This window comes from Miscanthus floridulus, chromosome 2 (assembly GCF_019320115.1).
Source record: "Miscanthus floridulus cultivar M001 chromosome 2, ASM1932011v1, whole genome shotgun sequence".
Lineage (NCBI taxonomy): Eukaryota > Viridiplantae > Streptophyta > Magnoliopsida > Poales > Poaceae > Miscanthus > Miscanthus floridulus.
In genome coordinates, this window is record NC_089581.1 from 71517494 (window position 1) to 71539177 (window position 21684).

General features: G+C 51.4%; 1 protein-coding gene across 1 annotated transcript; it reads right to left on the bottom strand.

Annotated features, from left to right (window-relative positions):
- Positions 1–7061: 7061 nt before the first annotated feature.
- On the bottom strand, positions 7062–8532 carry LOC136536700 (uncharacterized). The gene is made up of 3 exons (XM_066528905.1): positions 8335–8532; positions 7450–7612; positions 7062–7153 (listed from the first exon to the last, which is right to left on the bottom strand). Exons 1-3 carry the CDS (start codon positions 8530–8532, stop codon positions 7062–7064), a joined length of 453 nt encoding a protein of 150 aa, XP_066385002.1.
- Between the last annotated feature and the right edge of the window lie 13152 nt (positions 8533–21684).

The window sequence follows — 21684 nt, forward strand, 5'->3', positions numbered from 1 at the left end:
TGGAAGGACTCCTCAGGCTTACGCTTCCTCTCCCTATACTCTTCTCTAGCTTCAGCATGGTCCTTCTCAATCTGGATGCAGCGATCCACCAAAGCACGCAATGTGTTACTCTCAATACCGCCAAACTTCAGCTTGATGTGCGGGTTAAGTCCCTTGCAGTAATAGTATAGCTTCTCTTTCCCCGAGTTCACAATGTAGGGAGGCGCATAGCGCAGAAGGTTAGTGAAACGGGTAGTGTACTCAGTCACCCTGTCCTTTCCCATCTTGATGTTGCGGAACTCCTCAGCTTTGGCCTCCATGATACCCTTAGGAATATGGTACTTAGTGAATGCTTCAGCGAACTCATCACACGAGATGTGGGCAGGGTCCTCATGGGAATCACTGAAACTATCCCACCAGGCATGTGCTGCACCCGTGAGCTAGTGTGTGGCTGCTCCAACACACTCATCATCAGTGAAAGTAGTGAGATCAAGCTTCTTCTCCATCTCCTTGAGCTAGTCATCGGCTACAAGCGGGTCAGGGTTGGTGCCATCATAGGTAGGTGGCCTTAGCTTCAGAAATCCTTCTAGCTTCCTTTGGAAGTCATTCTGCTGACCTCCCTGGCGACGGTTCACTCCTTCAACAAGAGCTACAAGAAGCTGGGTCTATTGTGCCATCACTTCTATCAGGTTCGGTGGTGGTGGTGGAATGTTCTCCTCTAGCGGTGGAGTATTCTCCAGGTGGAAGGGTATCCCTCCACGTCCACGGCCACGGCCACGGTTGTTGCCACCATGTCCCCCATTTGGTTCAACTGGTTCAGGGGTAGGCGCACGTCCACGGTTCATTAGGCGATTAGATCGACGGTTCAGCATCTGCAACACGGATCATAGAGATTTTAGTGCTTGTGCCAAAAGTGCTTATAATTCAATATGATTACATGATTTTTGACGATTTAAAGAAAAACATTTACACTATCCAACACTCATTACAAAGAAGCAAAAAGATCCATAAGATGCAATAAGATCCAAAACATTCATTACATGGGTTTTATTACATAGCATCATCTCCAGTAGCTACACTTAAAGACGTGCGAGAATCATACTACGCATAATGTCTCATAATACATCTCATAAGGGGTACATCATGGGGTATAACTTACGGAAGCTACTGACATGACTCATGACCACGCAGGGTCATTCTACTCTAACTCATATACCGTAGCTGGGATACGACTGTTCTCGATCTCAATCTCCTCGTCAGACTTGTGAAGTCGGGACACGTACTTCAAGTCCTCGGTGAGCTCCTCAGTAGGCTTGGCTCCAGGTAGGGTAGGGTAGGCATCTAGGTTGAGGCGACTTGGGGCTAACTCAAACTCCTTTACCCTAGGCTTCGTCTTGCTGCGAATCTCCTTGGGTAGCTGATCCCACATACCCTTCACCTCCCTGAGGCGCTTCCTATTGGACTTCTGCCAGGCCTGTCGAGTCCTCTCACACTTGTCCTATAGGTACTCATTCTGCCTGAGTGCCTCGATCAGGTGACCCTGGTTGCGAATGGCCTTCTTTCTGAACTCTTCTAGATCTTGAGTCATGGTCTTGTTTTGAGACTGTATCTTCAGCATGTCAATCCCCTTGGATCTCTCTCTGTCTCCTCTACGGTTGAACTCTGCCTTCTTGTCGTCCAACTCTCTCTGCAACTCCAAGACCTTGCTATCAAGGTAGCAGTTCCTGTTGCCTAGGTCGGCTGCTTTGTCCTATAAGTCAGCGATCTTGGCTCTGTGGACTTCCTCACAACGGATGAGCTCATCCTGCAACTTGGCAACTGTCTCAAGTAGACTAGCTCGCTCCTATGCTCCCTGCGAGTCTCGCTCCTAGTACTCCCACTGAAGGGCTTGGTCCTGACATCTCCTCTGCTCTAGCTGGGTCACGTACCTATCCTGCTCCTGTAGGTGGATAGCTGAGATGCGAAGGCATCTATCCTCCTCGGCAAGGATAACTCTGCCAGCTACGAAACTCTGCTCACTAGGGGTAAGGCTAAGGTCGAGGGCCTGGGGAAGTAGATGGAACTCTATCATCTTCAGGTGCTCATAGTGGTCCCTCATCACTCTGTGAAGTGCCTTGTGGGAGACAGCTCATAGTCCCTCCTCAACTGTGTCCTCTATGGTCATCTCGGTGGAAGCTGGAACAGAAGGTAGGGTAGTGCTAGCTAGGAACTCGACTGAAGTGACAATTGGTCCTTCGATTCCTCCTTCCTGAGCTGGCTTCCTAGTGTAAGTGACCTTGACAAGCTCGTCGGGGACTCCTAACATGACGAGAACATGGTAGAGGGTCTGTGCAAAACCCCCGAGCTCACGTAGGTCAAAGGTAAGCTTGGCGTGGTCCAGAGGTAGCGGTCCCAGAGGCGGCCAGTCGACGTTTGTTGCCATCTGCATGTTTCGAGGGGACAGGTGTTAGTAGGTCAATAAATAGATAAGCCTTGCATAAAAGTAAATGCAGGGTTGGTATATAACCGAAAGAAGGATTGTCCACGTCCTATTCTATCGCCCATTTCTGAGGGTTTCGTCCTATGGTCAAGTATGGCTCTGATACCAACTAAAACGACCCCGATTTCCACAAAGGGAAATCCACAGCGTCAAAGTGTAATAAGACCGTTGTAGATCATATTACCCAAATTCCAGTCGAATATCACATCCATACAACGATAATATCATAGTACAAATAGTGTGGGATTACATAAATTATTACATCGCCGCATTGGCAGAATCAAAAGTAGCATTCAATCGGAACAGCTTGGAGATAAGATCGCCAAACTCGAGCGTAGGCACGAACCCCTCAACCGTTAAACTCCTCAGAGCTATACTCCTCAGTAGAACCTGTATGCCAAAATTTATCAGTACGATTTGTACTGGCCACTCCCGACCCTATGAGCATTGCTTTGTGGAAATTGGATGCAAGTTGGATATATGCAAAAGGAACCTATAAGGCTGGGGTTTCCTAGGTATTTTAGCATATCAAGTGTATAACAGTATAGTCAAGTTTTAACACCATTCCCACACCTATTCCACCCATTCCCATTCTAGAGCCAGGTTTCGATCCTGGGATCGATATACCACCATCTCCACACCATCACCATACCATTGCTCAGTCGATAGGCCAACTCCCTCTCGGCACTGTCTTAAGGCCCGTAGCCCCTGGCTACGACCGAACACTCACTTCTAGGGAGGAGGAGAAGGACTCATCTCTCTATCTAGTTTAAGCGAAACCTAGGAAAGGTCCATAGCCGACAAGTCGGCACATGTATCGATCGATCAACCATACACTCTGCAGAGGTTTTACATAACCACAAGATCCGCCTTCCTCGCTGACCGTCGTCAATTGGGCTGATTCCGGCCGCTTGCTAGCCTAGGATAATGCCACTCTACCATTCAGCCCTAGTACACCCTAAGTCTAGTCTAAGGTGGCTGAAACTGTGAGTCATGAGCCGGGTCCACAAGGTCTCCATGAAGTCTCAGAAGGGTGTGGGGGAATCCTCCGTGCCCCGTACCTCCCTCGCACTGTCCACTATCAACCTAGCAGTAGTGGAAATATCCTACCAAGTAGTTCGGCCGTCCCACACCATATAGGGCGAGTGGTACGTAAGGCTTTCCGGTGAATCTGAGTACTAGTAAGTCCTTAGGGATGACCAAGCCAGAATGTCTTCATCAGGGTTTCCATTTATCGTGCCACCACAGCACCTCCATCCCGGGCTCCTCCCATCATAGGTTCACACCCAGGACCACCTCATATACCATTTACCCACCATAGGTATCCATTCCAAGGGTGCCCAGGTAGCACCACATGGCATGACTTGCCCCAGGCTCGTCGTATACTCCAACTTGGTCGACACAACCCTCACCCTCCACACACCCAAGTCACACACGCAGCACTCTCCCCGTAGTCCAGAATACACAACGCATTAATGTAGTATAAGCATAGTAGAAGTACAAGCAAATAAAATATAGCTGTAAGCATGTGTCTAACCTAATAGCAGGGTATGCAGGGGTAAGGTTGCATCAAGGTAAAGGCCATTAGGAAAGCATACTACCATGCAAGTCCTACCATAGTGTGATCATAACTACAAAGTAAAGCACTAGCATTTCTATTTTTGCCATGCGTAATAGGTACTACGAGATTGGGTGGGATGTGGCACCTTCAGTGTAGTTGTCTCCGTACTCCTCATGGTACTCATGGTCCTCGTCCATCAGGTTCTCCTCCGAGTCTACAAACGATCACATTATAGTCGCGTTAGCGACGTCTATAGAATAGCACAAAGGAGTAATGAAAATTCAAAAGAGCCAAATGCACTCAAACATGGGTTCATTGCGTAGGGCTCAACTTTAGATGAATTTTGGTCCTAGTTTTGTATTTTTCTGAGGTCATATGAATTAGTTATGAATTTCCGAAGTTTAAATCTATTTCTGAAAATGGAAAAGGCTGAATTAATCCTGGGCTGACACGTGTCATACTGTGGTTGGTCCACGTGGCTTGCTGACGTCAGCATGATGTCAGGATTATGATTCCGAGCTGACAGGTGGGGCCTAGCTGACGTCAGCATGACGTCAGCATGATGTCATCAACGTCGTCCATACCGACAGGTGGGGCCAAAGGCTATTGGGTCACTGATAGGTGGGTTCGATCAAAGTCAATGTTGACCAGTCAACGGTCAACATGGCCGGGTCTCAAACGGGCTTCGGGTTGGGCCGGTCTAGGCTGGGCTAGGCCGAACATGTGGCACACTGTGGAGCTGCCACGTCACGGTCATGGGCTCTTACTGGGCCTCATGTTTAGGCTGTGGGCGTGGGCTCGACTCATGGTGGACCCAAGTTCACGGTCCATGGACTGTAGACTGGTCTACGGTGGACCGAGTCCATTATCTGTTCCTCTCGGCTCGGCTCATATGCACCGAGTTCACGCACAGGTGGCCGGCGAGGGGGTGTTCCCCTGTTTCTCCCGTGGTGGTGCTCCTACTAGCGGCGAGCTCGCTATGAGCCTCTGTGGCAGTGCTAGTGCCTGATTAGGGAGGGGAAAAGCTTCCCCGAGCCATGGCGACTGCATTGGTGGGGTCAAAGTGGTGGCCAGAGCTTCCCAAGGTGCTGGCCACGGCGAGCGGCGGCTCGAGAACCACCGGCGTGCGGGAATGGCGCGGGTGCTACGGCATAGGCTGATCTGTGGTGCGTGTGGGCGACATAGGGCTCCAGTGGGCATGTTGGGCAGGTCAAGGGGTCCTCCAGTGCCTCCGGTGGCGTTGGCCATGGCGGCGGCCTTCCGAGCACAACGGCGGCGTCGGGGATGTGGCTACAGTCACCATGAAACGTCTTGGTGGGGGCGTGTATGTTTCTACGGATGCATGGGGACGTGGCGAGGACGTCCAGGCTCAAGGCGAGGCTCGGTTCTCCTGTGGCCGGTAGGGGCTTCCCGGCGGCCACGGCGGTCATGAAGACGACGGCGAGGCGCATGGGTGAACCACGGGGCTCTAGCGGGGTGGTCACGGCATGGTCACAGATGTGTGCGTGGGTGTAGGTGTTCCCAGTGGCCAGAGATGGCCCTGGCCTATGCGCTCCTGGTGTGGAGCGCCATGGCCAGCGTGGTATGGTCCGGCGGGGAGCAGAGAGACCAGGAGGGGGGCTCACCGTGGGTGGCGTGGAAGTATGGATGGTGATGCCGTGTCGATTTGAGGCCGCGTAGCTCCTGTAGCCGTGCAGTGCCATGCCGAACCGCGTCGGTGATGTAGACAATGGCGTCACTCTCAGCCCAGGTGGTCTCGGCGAGCTTTTCCCCTTCACAGCAGCGTCAGCGTTTCCCCCCTTTCTCCCCCACTCTTCTCTCTTGGCTCAGGTGTGCTATGGTTGGCCACCACGGTGGCGGCGGGGCATTGGAAGAACCCTAGGGCTCTAGGCATGGCTTTATAGCCAGAGCTCTGAGCTCCATCTTCGGCGGACGGGCGGACGGTTGGTGATGCACCGTGGGCATCGAATGGCATTGCGGCGTGGGGTGGTTGGCGCGGAGGTCGCGTGGGCGATGCGCCAAGGGGGAGATAGGACCATGCCCCGAGCACGACCCCTGGCCCACCCCTGTCACCGCTGTCGGCTCTTGGTCGCGCGGCAGTTGAGCGCGGCGTGGAGAAGAAGAACAGGAGGGCTAACATGCGGGGTCCAGCAGCAGCGGCTGCAAGTGAGATGGGGAAACGTGTGGGCGTGGGCGATGTGTGGCTGACGCGTGGGGCCAAGTGGCAGCGGCAGCTGGCGAAGGCAGTAGGGCGCGCGGGTGTGGACGATGCGCTGGGCCGTGAGCTGGGCTGTTGCGCGCGAGTTGGGGCTGGCCTGCTACTGTGCGCGCATGGGCCAGCGGAGGGGGAGAAGTGGAGGGCTGGGCTGGTAGTTGGTCGCGCGGGTTGGGCCGAGCAGCTGGCTGGGAGGCCTTCTTCTCCTTTTCTTTTTTTCTGTTTTTCATTTCTTTTCCATTGTTTGAATTCAAATTTGGTTTAGAATTTGAATTTAAAACTGCGATAACTTGTTCATTGTAGTTTAGAGGATTTTGTTTAATAATAACTTTATGGTTTATTACTTTAATGGAATTGTTAAGCATAACATAAAGCAAATGAAGATCCAACTCACAATTTGAGTTAACAATGTATGCAACCCTTTATTTGTTAGAAATTGAATAACATAATCAGCAAATGTCATGCTATGCTTATGTGATGACTTGGGTTGGGGTTATGCCTAATGCATTTCTTAGGTTGGGTTTCTATACATGACACTCATCATCACATGGGAGTTCCAAAAAATTTTGTAGTTGGTATTTTTTGGTGTATGGATTTTTTTTTGGGTTGTTACATCAGCCGCCTCCACCAGCTTCATGACCTCCTCCTCGGCCTCCTCATCATCCTCAGCCAAGACATAGCTGTCGCTGATGGCCTCGAGGTCGATGCCGGCATAGTGCGAGGAGACGACAGCCAGGGCGCGCTTGGCTGCTCAATGCGATCAAGCGGCTCCCAAGGGAGCTGCCCGGCTCGACCCCCTCAACCTCTAGGGCCTCGTAGGTGGTGCTCTACAGCATGTTGTGATCCCCAATCTCGGCCTCAAGCACCGCCTGCACTTCAACAGAGGCCTCAGCTGCCCAGGAGACCTCCTTCTCCAACCCTGCGTCAAGACAAGCGAGATGGGGTTAAGCACCAAAGGAAATAAGCCGAATAGGGGCGAAGGCCTACGGGACTCACTCTTGGCTTTCTCTTTCTAGCTTTATACCTCAGCCCGAGAGGCCTCGGCCGCCCTGGAAGCCTCCTTCTCTAGCTCTACATCGCATCGAGGAGTTAGGGGTCGAACACAAGAAAAACAAATAAAACAAGGGGAACAGGACTCACCCTCGGCCTTTCCCTTCTAGACTAAAGCCTCGGCCCAGGAGGCCTCGGCCACCTTGAGGGCCTCCTCCAAGGTGCCTTTCGTCAGTAGGTGCGCGCCCTGCTCTGCCCCTAGCTGCCCAGCGGTGGCCTTGGCAGAGACCTCTGATTGTGCGGCCCGGGACTTGAAGGCGTCCCGCTCGCCGGCCACCCGGGTCAACTCCTCCTCCAGCTCCTTGATCCTCGCCGCCAAAGGGGTGGCCTGCTCCCGAGCCGTGGCCGCCTTGGCCTTCATATCAGCACAGCGAAGGCGGAGGTCCTCCACCTCCGTGCTCCGTGCCGACAGAAGCTCATTGGCATTGGCGAGTAGGTCCTTCTGCTACTGGAGCTGGTCCTAGATGCCCCTCTCCTACTGAAGGAACAACGACTTCCCAAGGGACTAGGCCTCGAGCTCCTGGGTAGGCAGAACAGGGGTCAAGTACTGTGAGAAAACTTGGAAAAAGACGACACAGCACCGGGAAAGAAAGCACACACCTCGGCAACCCCGGGTAGATCTTCAACCATGACGGACAGTGTTGTCCACAGCGACTGCTCTGCCAGCTGGCAAAATTGCTCGAAGGAGTCCCAGCGCCCCCCCCCCCCCCCCCCCTCGGCCGCATCCTCGAGGGCGAACAGAGGCTCCCCCTCAGGGTCGTCCCGTCTCTGCCATAAGACACGCAGGTGATCCCACCCGCGGGGCTCGGGTAGTACCCGCATGAGGGCCGAGCTTCCCTTGCCAGAGGTCAGAGCTGGCTACTCCACGGTGCTGGCCGCCTCGGCATCCGCCACCTCCTTCCCCTGGGAAGTATCATTGGAGGAGATCAAATGGACCTCCACTTCCCAGGCGCTCTCCTGCGACGGCGGTGGGCCTTGGACCGGGGGCGATACTGAAGCTTGCCCCGCCTCCGCCTCCACTTCCTAGGCTGCTAGCTCTGCCACACCCACCTCAGCCTCTGCCACCTCGGCCTCGGTGGTCCAGGGGGCTCCGGCCTCCGCCACCTCAACCTCGGTGGTCCTGGACGCCTCAGCCTCCATCGCCTCGGCCTCGAAGGTCCTAGGGGCCTTAGCCTCGCCCTCGGTGGCCTCAGCGACTGAGGGCGCCTCGACCTCATCTGACTTGTGGGCCTCGGCCTTGAGGGACATAGGCGTCTCCTCCCCCGCTCACTTCATGGCCGCCTCGGCAACCTCTCCTTGGGCAACCGGCTCCTTCGGATCGGCCCTCGCCGACGCCGTGCCACGCTGTATGGCAGCTTGCGCCTCCATCACCCATTGGACGGTGGAGCTGGTGCTCACCTTGAGCGCCTTATGTGGGGCCAAGGTGGGCACCTCCGCCTAACGCTTCCGACTAAAGACGAGATACTTACGCGGTCAGCATACGACCCAAGAACGAACAGAAGATGCTGCAAACTCCATTAACAAAACCTTACCTCGAATGGGGACACAGCACCTTCTGCACTGCGCCCCTCATCCTCTGCAATGGTAGTGGCGGTGGCAGTGGCACGGCCTCCGTGTCCGCCGATGCCGGCCGGCCCTCGCCGGACTTTGGTGCCCCTCGACCCTCTGTGGAGGTGGTTGCGTCGCCCCCGCCGCCGCCTGCTCCACCTCTTCCATCGAGCCCACCGAGCTGACGGCATGCTTCCCTAACGCTCGTGCCTCAGGCATGTCGGCCTCGGCCCCGGGGCGGGCGATCGCCGGCCCCGAGGTGTCCTCTCCTCCTCCTCCTGGAAACGCTGGGCTGCTCGCCGACGCCCCGGGCACCGACCCTCTGATGTCAGGAAGATGGTCCAAGGTACCCTGCCCCGCCTCGCTCTCATCGGCATCGCTCAAGGAATCTGACAACGACGGTGACGGAGACGGCTCCACCGGGATACCATCGTGCCTCTGCTATCGGCGACGTTTCTCCAGCTCCTCGCGCTCAAGGTTCTTCCTCTTATGCCTTGCCTCCTCGGCGTCCTTTCGCTTCTTCTGTGCCTCGGCATGCGCCCTGTTCACCACCTGCCGCTTTGCGTCCTTGGGAACGGGCGGCGGGGAGGCTTGCACATCCCTCATCCCCTGCAGGAACGGTGAACACAAATAAGGGAACAGAAAATGGTGAGGAATGAGGAGGCCTCGGGGGCTGCAGTAGCGCGTGACTTACCAGAGAGAGGTACCCCCACGATGGGCGCATTGTGAATGGGGTTAGACCACCGCTCCTTAGCTGCCCCTCCACCGTCTCTCTCACCCGACGTAGAATCTCCTCATCGGAGAGGGCGACGGTGGACATCCGGACGCCCTCGATCGGCTCATCTGGTGTCATGTCGAACAGGCGCTGCCACCGAGCCATTAGTGGTAGTACCCTCCAGCGGTGGAAGGCCGCCACGACCATAGCCGTCGTAAGGCCACGGCTACGCAGTGTCTCCAGCCCCTCCAGGAGTGACTGCAGCTTGGGCTGATCGACCACCGAGATGCTGTACCTCCACTTCTCCCGCTGGCTCTCCACGACCCACCTGGTATAGGGGGGAAGCCCACCGTCATCATTGCAAAGGTAGAACCAGCTGTTGTACCAGTGATGGTTGGACGATGCGAGCTAGGCTGGGATGTAGAGGAGCTACCGGTCTTAGCGCACTTGGAGAGTGTAGCCGCCGGCCCTCATCACCTTCCGCGTGCCCGCCATGCCTGTCGGCTTGGTGGTGAGCCCCGTCCAAAAGAGGTGGAGCCACAGCTCCTAGTGGGGGCAATGCCCAGGTACCCCTCGCAGACAGCGACGAAGATGGCCGCCTACGTGATGGAGTTGGGGTTGAAGTTGTGGAGCTCCACACCATAGTAGTGCGAGAGCGCCCGCATGAACTGGTCCACCGGCAGGCCAAGACCATGCTCGTGAAAGGACATAAAGCTCACGATGTAGCCATCATGTGGCCTCAGCTCCAGCTCACCCCCCAGAGCAATCCACTCCGGTCTGTTGGGGTCGGTAACCGGGCGGAGGAGGCCATCATCGACGAGCGACTGTAGCGTCTCCACAGACAAGTCGGATGGACCCCAAGGATCCGCCTAGAGGACAACAGCACCGCCGGCCATTGCACAGTGGAGAATGTGGCTACGGCGGTAAGGCTCGCTCTCTCTCTCTCTCTCTCTCTCTCTCTCTCTCTCTCTCTCTCTCTCTCTCTCTCTCTTCCTCCCCCTTCTCCCTTCTTCTCCCTGGCGCTCTCTGTTCTTAGCAACCGCTCAAGGGCAGAAAGGTCAAACATATGTAGGCAAGGTAAGGAGGGGAGGGGCGAGGCTCGTCACGTATTTATGAGGGAAGGGGGCAAAATGGACGGGCGATGAAATTGGGGAAGTTTCCCTCAGATCTGGCGCAGTTAATCCAGATCCGATTAAACCGCCCACGCATCCACCTTTTCCTTATTAATCGTGCGCATGGTAATGTCCCATCCGCAGACATCACGTCGCATCCAACCGCAGTGATGGCAGGTGTCGTTCCGTCTCCCTAAGAAACTACCTCAAAGGGTGCGCCCGTCGTTGTTAGCCGATGGGAGGGGAATATCACCCACCCGATTCCTTTTAGACTAAGGAACTGGGCACCGAGCCCGCTACGGTCCAGGGGTTCGAAGGCTAGGCCCCCGAGGGTCTCGACAGCCGCCCTAGGACAATAGAGTCAGGGATGACTATGGGTGAGCCTATACATGGCCGAGGCCTGAGCAAGCGATTGCTCAAGATGCCCTAAGTCATGTCCGAGACCAGTAGGGAGGTCTCTAAATGGGATCCCACCACAGGGAGGCACCGAGCCCCCGGGGCCCACTGAATGGCCCTGGGACCCACTAGAGAAGCCCTCTGGTACTTTTGGAGTGCGTCTCTAGACCACTAGCCGACCCTTATCGAATGGGGCAGGGCCTCCGCTTGGACTCACCCAATAACAGCTCACTGGAGGTGTCACTGCTCGCGCCCACCAAGGGTAGCCTGGCATACTCCACCCCTCCTTCCGAACGAAAAGGATGCACGAGGGTCGCACAAAAAAGATAGGGAAACTCCTGATCGCCCTCTCGCTCTGGGTAGAGGCTTAGGGGCTCTTCCTGCAACCAAGCCGAGACCCAGCGACCCAAACTCGCACTCGAAGGCTCGGCAAACAACCCCTCCTTCCGAACAAAAAGGATGCGCGAGGGTCACACAAAAAAGACAGGGAAACTCCTAATCGCCCTCTCGTTCCGTGCAGAGGCTCGGGGGCTCTTCCTGCAACCAAGCCGAGACCCAGCGACCCAAACTCGCACTCGAAGGCTCGGCAAACAACCCCTCCTTCCGAACAAAAAGGATGCGCGAGGGTCGCACAAAAAAAGATAGGGAAACTCCTGATTGCCCTCTCGCTCCGTGTAGAGGCTCGAGGGCTCTTCCTACAACCAAGCTGAGACCCAGTGACCCAAACTCGCACTCGAAGGCTCGGTAAACAACCCCTCCTTCTGAATGAAAAGGATGCACGAGGGTCGCACAAAAAAGATAGGGAAACTCCTAATCACCCTCTCGCTCTGTGCAGAGGCTCAGGGGCTCTTCCTGCAACCAAGCTGAGACCCAGCGACCCAAACTCGCACTCGAAGGCTCAGCAAACAACCCCTCCTTCTGAACGAAAAGGATGCGTGAGAGCTCACACTCGGGGGCTCGGCAAAACGCGATAAAGGGCATCAAGCCCGCTACGGTCCAGGGGTTTGAAGGCTAGGCCCCCGAGGGTCTCGATAGCTGCCCTAGGACAATAGAGTCAGGGATGACTATGGGCAAGCCCGTACATGGCCGAGGCCTAAGCAAGCGATCGCTCGGGATGCCCTAAGTCATGTCCGAGACCAGCAGGGAGGTCTCTGAATGGGATCCCACTAAAGGGAGGCATCGAGCCCCTAGGCCAATCGAATAGCCCTGGGACCCACTAGAGAAGCCCTCTGGTACTTTTGGAGTGCGTCTCTAGACCACCAGCTGACCCCTGTTGAATGGGGCATAGGCCTCCACTTAGACTTACCCGATAACAGCTCATTGGAGGTGTCACTGCTCGCGCCCACCGAGGGTAGCCTAGCATACTCCACCCCTCCTTCCAAACAAAAAGGATGCATGAGGGCCACACAAAAAAGACAGGGAAACTCCTGATCGCCCACTTGCTCCGCACAGAGGCTTGGTGGCTCTTCCTGCAACCAAGCCGAGACCCAGCGACCCGAACTCGCACTCGTGGGCTTGGCAAACGCGATAAAACCCCTCGCTCAACATGAAAAAAGCCCCTGGAGGAATAAATCCACTCCTCTAGGGCCTCGGGGGCTACACCCAGTGGGTGCGCTCGCGTGCACCCACCGAGGCCTCAAGTACGAAACACCATCCTACCAGGAGCTGCCGTGAGCCAAGTCTCATCAAAACCTCAGTGAGAGCACTCACACTCTCCTCGAGGCTCGGGGGCTACTGTCGGGTACCATAAAAAGGGGTCCCCTAAGCAAGAACCAAAAAATCGCTTAGACCCTGTAAAAATCAAAGCCAAGAGACAACTACTGGCTAACCCCCACCTTGTTCGAGGCTCGGCTGGACCGCACGGCCCACCTCGAACAGATTCTCCACCTCACTCGAGGCCCCACACGTAAGGCCTCGGGCGAAGTACCGATTCTCTGCCTTGCTCGAGACCCCGCACATAAGGCCTCGGATAGGGTACCGATTCTCTGTCTCGCTCGAGGCCCCGCACATAAGGCCTCGGATGGGGTACCAATTCTCTGCCTCACTCGAGGCTAGCTCGGCGACAACCCTGTTGCCTCTGCCTCGACCGATTTCCCTGACAGAACGTCACGTCCAACTAACGTGACCAACCACTCCCACGATGTTAGCCGAACGATGGCTCGACACAGCGGAGTGACCGACGAGATGGGAGTCGCATCAACACCATGCCATCCGGGATAGGATGGGGCAGGGGTTACCGACCGCTATGCTCGGCACTGTGCCCATGACTAACACCCATACTGCACTGTGCTACCTAACCCCTACTCTGAGGATAGCATGGCATGGGGAGTCAAGTCTAGGTACCTATAGCCTTGGAATCAGTGTACAGGACCAACTGCTCCCTCCGAGCCTCGGCCATCCGCTTTGGGGTCTCGGCAGCCTCGGGATTCGTGCCCGCCGAGCCCCCCACGATGGTTTGGCCTCTGCACCGACTGGGCCTCGGCTCTCTACGCTGTCAACATACAGTGACCGGCACATTGTCCACAGCATGTGCCATGCCCTAAGTCAAGCTATCACTGGAGCTCCCACGTCGCACAGGATCGGGCGTGACTGGCGCGTCGCTCCAGTGCATCAAGGACAAGACTACTCCACCAACCATGTTGCCAAAGTGACAAGCTATAGGGCTCGGCATACCACCTCTGCTCATGAACCACCATGTAGCAAATGCATGTGACGCCCCTATGCCTCCCTTCGATTATAAAAGGGAGTGACCGGGGCCGCTTCTAGACACGGGCTCACGAACTCAGGCATAGACACGAACACGCAGACGAACACACACACGCTTAGACGCACGCACAGACGGAGACATTGCTTAGACACACACACGCACAAGCAACGCTCAACACTCTGTAATACGCACGCTCCCTTGCTGCCTAAGATCAACATCTCAAGCAACCCACACCGCTCCACGTAGAGACCTGGGACTAGCTCCCTCTCTCGCCCTGCTTGTAAACCCCTACTACAAGCACCTCAGTGCAAGGAATACAAGATCGATCTCTCAGACTGGACGTAGGGCACCTATTGCCTGAACCAATATAAACCTTGTGTCTCTTTGCATCACCATCCAGGATTAGGGGCACGTAGTACATTTTCACTAGTTGGTTGAGGGCCCACCGGTCCAAAACACCGACACTAGTCTTGCCAGTGCCACCGCAAGCCCCGGCTACAACCCTAGTTGCACTAGTGCCGGCACTAGCACTGGTGCTACCAGCAATGTCTATAGTAGCAGCATTTATGGCTCCTCCCCATTGTTCCATTGTCTCTCCCCTGTTGAGTTGGCCAAATGTCACTCATAGGGGGCTCTACTACAGTTGTGATGAGCAGTACGTCAGCGGCCACAAGTGCTAGTGACTATTCTTCATCGAGGTGATGAATTATCTAGACAACAACACCACCGAGGTCTCCAGCAACACAAGGCGGACATGGCCATGTCTGAATTGCTAGTTAAAAGCATCTAGGCACCTAATTAGGTTTTGGTGATTAATGACAACACAATTATTCTGACTAACATGTGTTTTGTAGAGGCAATAAAAGTTAGGTCACAATAATGATTGGTGTTTATGCAATCAATGGTTTTCATGCCCCTATCAATCGATGTCATGACCCAAAGTCATTCCAACTAAATTTTTTTCTAGAGAACCTCCTTGATGACCTTGCATAGCCCCTCAAACTTGATGACCTCCTTGATGACCTTGCAATCAATGGTTAACATTATCACTCTCATTGAAGGATTCCTAGTGCTCTCTACAAATTTGCTACTCAACCCTATCAATCTTCTCAAGTCAACCAAAGTCAACTAGGAGTCAACCTTGGACAACTTGAAGCTAAACTCAAGAAGATACTCTGAGAAGGATGCTACTCAACATCTCTAATCTCTCTACAAGTGTTTATTAACTCCTAGAACAAGATTATTGGCCTCAATGCCAACACCCTCTTTCTCTAAATCAATTTCCCAAAATCAGAGTTTTGATGAAACATTCCGATTAAATCGACTGATCAGCCGTCAAATCATAAGTTCAAAATGATAGAGCTAGGAATGAGCTATCCTCAACTCTACCCCATTAGCCCCACATGCTAGCATGAGTTGGTAGAGAAGATCCGCAGGTTCAGCTCAGCACCACTCACTCTCCCATTTCCATTCCCCTCCCCCTCTCTACAAAGGAAGAACAAGAGGAACTAGAGAGAGAAAGTGAAGGAGAAGAAGAGAAGGAAGAGAAAGAAAAGAAGAAAAGGAAGGAAGGATCAACACCTATCTCAAGCACCAAAGCATCTCCATCTCCATCTCAATCCATGATTAGCTCAAGAGATCTCTCTTCTCATTTTCCTGAGATCCTCTCTCCAACCCTAACCCTTGATTCCTTCATGCATGGATGCAATGTGAAGCTTAGTAGTTGCTCCATCATATTAAGAGTAAGCTCAAGATCATTCCTAGCTCAATCTCTCCAATTTCTATCTAATGCATTTTATGAATTTTTGCAAGAAATCTCATGAATGGCCAAATCTACCTCTTTTGCTCGGAAGCAAGGTTAAGCAAGATCCAATCTTTGATCTTGGTGGCCTAGAGGTCACCCAATCTCAATTAAAAGTTGCCATGCCCAATTTCATGACTTAATCTCTCTTTTTCTCATGAATGATTAATTCTCAAATCACTAGATGCACATGATAAATAGGGCTTAAAACCTAACCATCACTAGCCTAACATGTTACCTAAACAACCCTAGAGAGCCATTGCACATGCATGGTAAACATCATCCATAATATAGGCTCGAATCACAAATAAACACCATGAACAATGAAGAACATAGGTTCTATTGACACATTGACGGAGCATCTGTCATTTCTACGGATCATCTATCAGCACAAACACTTAACCAAAAATCACACCAATACTTAGTCTTCAATGATAATGATTTCATGGATCATCTGTGAGAAGCACGGATCATCCGCAAAGGATAAAAATTGATTTTCCAGATAACCCAAGGGCACATAGTTCACCAGGGAGCATTCGTCAAATTCATATATCATCTGTGAGAACACGATCACCAAAATGACTAAGTTCCTACACTCACTGATCGTTCTGAGTCATGTTCCATCAAAACCACAGATCATCCAACAATTCACTATTACATTCTGTCAATTCACTCAGAGCCCAAAACAAACTTGCTAGCTTTGAGAATCCTTTCCACTGATCGTTCATCAAATGGACGAATTGTCCGATGAATATTTAAATGTTTAACCCTTAACCCTTGGACCTAATCACCCTATCACATGTCTAGATATAAATTATTAGTATAACACTAATCCACTATTAGATCAGTCATCAAAGCTCTCTATCTCGAATCACTCCCATATGCTCTTTATCTCTCATTTCAATCAAGTGAGCTCATCTCCAACTCTTCTGATGTCTCCTTGCAGGTTAACCTAGGATGTGAGGAACGTTTATGGGTGGTCATGATCGCCCTTGGTCATTAGGACTTCATGACAAGCAGGCACCACTACTATTAGCCCTATTTTGGATGCCTACATGTTACTCATTATGAGTTGCATTTCATTTAAAATGATGGACCACTTAATGATGATTCACTAAGTTAGGCCAACTCACTCAAGTTAAACATGGCCTTTTACATATACAATGGGCTGGGATCGCTTAATTGCTTAGTTGGCTAGCTTCGATAGAAGTCAAGTGCAGGGTACTCACTCTCGCCCGTGTTGGATCTACACCAGGATAAGTAACCCCTTAAAACTTGCAAGGGTGTCAACTTGACTCAATTTTCTCAATGTGACTAAGGACCAACCTCAATTTTAGATAATTAAGTGACAATCAAATGGTAATCTCTACTCAAGCGAGGGGTAAGGTCACTGTGAGTGTTGGATCTCAAGTGACGTAGCTCATGGAGTAGCTAAGGACCATTCATGGGATAGTGAGTTTGAGTAACCACCCATACAGACCACATGTCGCAAATGGGGATAGTAAGCCAGGTACTTAGTGGTGACTTGCTTATCGCATGGATTCGGCACGAGGGGTGATGCGGTGTAGATGCGATGGCATTACATATGTACCTCATCAAACCGTCGATTTGAGAGACACATTGAGGAAAGGTCGAAAACATGAGGCAACCCTTATCTGGGATGGGTATGGTGGTTCATCCTTGGTGTCCGTGTGGGTATAGTTGTACACCTCTACATAGATATTTTTGAAAGCCTGAAGTCTTCAGACGGACTTACTTGGTCGTTCTTCTAGACTTAGTGTAGTGTTGATGATGAGATGAATTATGATATTGATCACCTAACTATGTTTCTCAATTACTACTTATCAATATAATCATACTTGGTATGAATTGAATCATCAATCATGCTCATATTATTTGTCAATGAATGCCATGTCTTTTATGCAAAGTTACAAACACCTATTAAACCCTGCATCCACCAAATATATATGTTAGTATAAACCCTGCAAGTATGCAATGTACTCACGGTGTTGCCGATAAGTTGTTTGGCATGTACATTCGACTTGGTGACCATTGAGCCAAGCTCAATGAAGTCGAATTGTAGCATACATCGGGATAGACGTCCCCAAAATGAGCTACAGTTATTCTGATGATAGTAGAGAAGAGATTGAGAATAAAACTTAGTCAGATCATGGGTTATTCAATGAATTAGCTTGATAGCATATCAAATCGAGTTGTCACTTCTTTATGGTCAATGATGTAAATGGTTAAATTCTTCATCATAATATGATTGTGATATGTGAGTTGCTTGATGATTGGCCCAGTGTGGTGCAACTCAATCATAAAAGATCCTGAAGAGGAGGTACGGATGGCACTCTCCTAGGGATCCTTGATGTCAGTTTAGGCTAAAACGATTCGGCCAAGTGGATGGCAATCGGTTTAGCTAGATTGGCGCTCAGGACCCTCACAGCGGGTATCAGAGCTCAAGTTTACTTACACATGTGGTCCTCTTATCAAGCTTTTCCTAACTCAATCATCGTGTTTCTAAAACCCTAATATGAAACTTCTATGCTTTAGGAGCAAGACTATAAGTTAACTTAATCCTTCTCTTTTAGCATATTCTAGCCTATCTCTATTTGACAACTAGTTCGTAAACCTTATTAAATAATTACAAGTTTATTTTCTAAAGTTGTGACTTAGCAAATTGACTATGAGCAAACGAGGGATTTTGGGCGGGGATGACTAGGAGATCACCTACGTGAGGAGTGAAATTTAAGTGAGACGCCCTATCAAAATCACATATCTCATACAAAGGATAGCATCTCATACATCATTAAGCTATATCAAGCCATCATCACAGAAATTTTTAGCACGAGCCAAAGATATTACAATGACATGTGCAGAATCTCCAAACCCTTTGTCTTTGTGTCCTCTGGGTCCTCCATAGAAAACAGCAGGTGCTACCGCTGGTCAATGATAGTTGCTGATATTTGTGAAGAAAGGAGATAGGAGAGCCAACAAGTCTTTCCATTGATCTCTGATGAGTATATGTATGTTACAACACTGGTTACTGAATTGGCAACCGCACCTATGTGCTAGTGTACATCGTGGGTGCGGGGGTGCCTGCCTGGGTGCGTGGTCACCGCGCACTGGACTCAGTCAGCGACGGCAGTTGGCAGTTCGTGAGCTGTGCGCTATACCTCAACCCCCCCCCCCCACACTAGTATGATGGGCGAGCGGCACTACACAAAGACTGGAACAAAAACGTTCGAAGGTCACCGCCGGTAGGCCCATCGTCATCACGTCCGTGAACTGTTCGCCGGTGGGAACGTGGAGCACTCAGAGTTCACCCAGCTCGTTTGCGAATAAAATGAATGTCCAGCTCAATATGCTTCGTCCGCTTGTGATGAACCTGGATTCATCGACATGTAGACGGCGGAGACGTTGTCGCAAAAGACCACCGTGGCCTTCGAGATGTCGCTGCGCAGTTCACCTAAGCAGCTGTCGGAGCCAGATGCACTCAGCTGCTGCATTCGCCACCACCCGGTATTCAGCCTTGGGGTTGGAGCGCGTACCTTAGGTTGGCGCTTCGATGACCACGAGACTGAGGGAGTCGCTGAGGTAGACGCAAAAACTGGATGTCGAGCGCCTGGTGTCGGGGCAGCCACCCCAATCGGCATCGGAGTACGCAGTGACGGTGAAGTCAGTGGAGGTGCGGAGAAGTAGCCCATGCGATGTCGTGCCGCGGACATACCGTAGTATGCGCTTGAGGAGCGTCATGTGCGGCACGCGCGGGTCGTGCATATGGAGACACACCTACTGCACAGTGAAGGCAATGTCGGGCCGTGTCACCTTCAGGTACTGGAGTGCTCCCGCTCGGCCACGGTTGGAGTGCACATCGTCGACAACGGGTCCATCGGCGGATAGCTTGCCTTTGGCGTTGATCGGCGTGGCGGTTGGCGGGAAGAAAACATGGCCGCCGAGGCTGAACTTGCCGAGGAACGCATCAAAGAAGCAGCGCCACTCGTCGTAGTTAGGCTCGGCGAGCTCGAGGACGATGGGAACATGAGACTTGATGTTCACCGTTTGAAGTATAGCAGCGGGAGGAGGCGTAGGGGCAGGTGCATAGCCATCGATGGAGGACTCAGGCGAGGAGTGGCCGAGGATGCAGCACTGGAGAGCATGTCGAAGAGAGGATTGTCGGTCATGTCATCCATGGCGCGGGGGAAGAAAGAGAGTAGGACGGCGAGATGGCACGGAGGTGAGGAAGCTGCGACGGAGAGAGGCGAGGGATCAACCCGTGCTAGCTGATACCACGAAGAAAGGAGATAGGAGAGCCAACAGTCTTTCTATTTATCTCTGATGAGTATATGTGTTACAACACTGGTTGCTGAATTGGCAACCGCACCTATGTGTACATCGTGGGCGCGGGGGTGCCCTGCCTGGGCGCTGTGGTCACCGCGCACTGGACTCAATCAGCGACGGCAGTTGGCGTTCGTGAGCTTGTGCGCTATACCTCAACAATTTGGCGTTCGCTAGTGGTGACACGCGCGGCGGAGAGCCGCTACCGCTAGGATGACCACCACCATCGAGCTCCTCCAGCATGGCCCGGCAGTGAGCACAGAGAGGAGGCATCTCCTTGGCCAAAGACCGACGTTTTCGAACACTCCTCCTGTCGTCCACGTCGTGTTTTGTCGTCCATGTGAAGTATATCCATGTCGTATGGTTAATTGGTAAGTATGGTGTCATATATCATGCTCTTCTAATTATGCTATTTTTTTCGCCACCACATGTAAAACTAGAAATATAGTTTGTAATTAAGGAATCTTATTAATACTCCTATCATGTTGATCAATGATGTATCTTCATGAATATGACTTTTCTCTCTTGAGAGAATGAAGCCGGATACTTCTTCCATCATCTAAAAAAACCTTTTTGGATGGATTCTACCGTACACAAGCAATATTATATTTTATTATATATATATATATATATATATATATATATATATATATATATATATACTCACCTTGAAATTAGTTAAATTGTAATGATTGACACTTCTACATCAATCCAAAAGAACTATAAATCCCTTTACAAAATCCCCACAACAACGCGCGGGGTATCATCTAGTATATTCAATTGAAGATACAATTTTGTTTGATTAATGGAACAACAGAGACATTTTTCACATCGTGCATTGTAGTTTACATATATTTATTCGGTCATTTTATACTTTATATGTTGAGTTTTCTTTCTATTTGGATTCTGACCATATAACTTCTAAAAGGATTTTGGAAAGAAGCTTGACTGGTATCCTACTGGCATGTTTGTAAAGAACTTGACTGGTATTCCACTAATATCTTGACGCAGCTCAAGTTCTTACCAAAGGATGTCTGTGGCATGTTACTCATAACATATATGTGCTCCAAATGCAGGATATAAATCTCACAAATGGCTTTCAGATATCGAGGTCCCTGATAAATCTCCTCTTGGGCATGTGGGTAGGAAATAAAATGTAACCAATAAATCTTTTCATTTGTATCACTGACCAATAAATCTGTTTATAATTCTACATGATCAATTTTTTTACCACTGATCGTCGGAATTATCATTTAATTTATTCAGTCTTTTCATAATTTACATCAACAGAATCGTCCGACAAGATGCTCCTATTGAATGCCGAGAAAACAGTAGGCGCTGAGATCAATGGTGGAGAAACTAAAACTGCAGAGGTCCAGAAGACACTAGGTCAAAAGCAATTTTCAAAGCTCACGTGTCTTGTTGATTAAGGAGGAAAATGCATGAGTGGTTTGTTTGTCTTGTGATATGATAACATTTAGGCCCCTGAACTCTCAAAGCGTATCTTTATGGATCCAAGTCATCTAGGTTCAAGGCTTTCAAAACTTTATAGTTTAGTCCTCAAACTTATGCTAATGTGCCATCTAGGTTCAAACAAGCTCCAACAAGCAACCCACGTGTTGGTTTCTAGACTAGCGTTCCATCATGCTCTCCCTCTCTCTTCTCGCTGAATCTCCATGTTCTCTCCCTCTCTGTGCATTCAAATCTAGTGTGGCATCACATCACCGGCACCAACTCGCCATCCCCACCCCCATGTACGTCTTCATCATCCTCGACATCA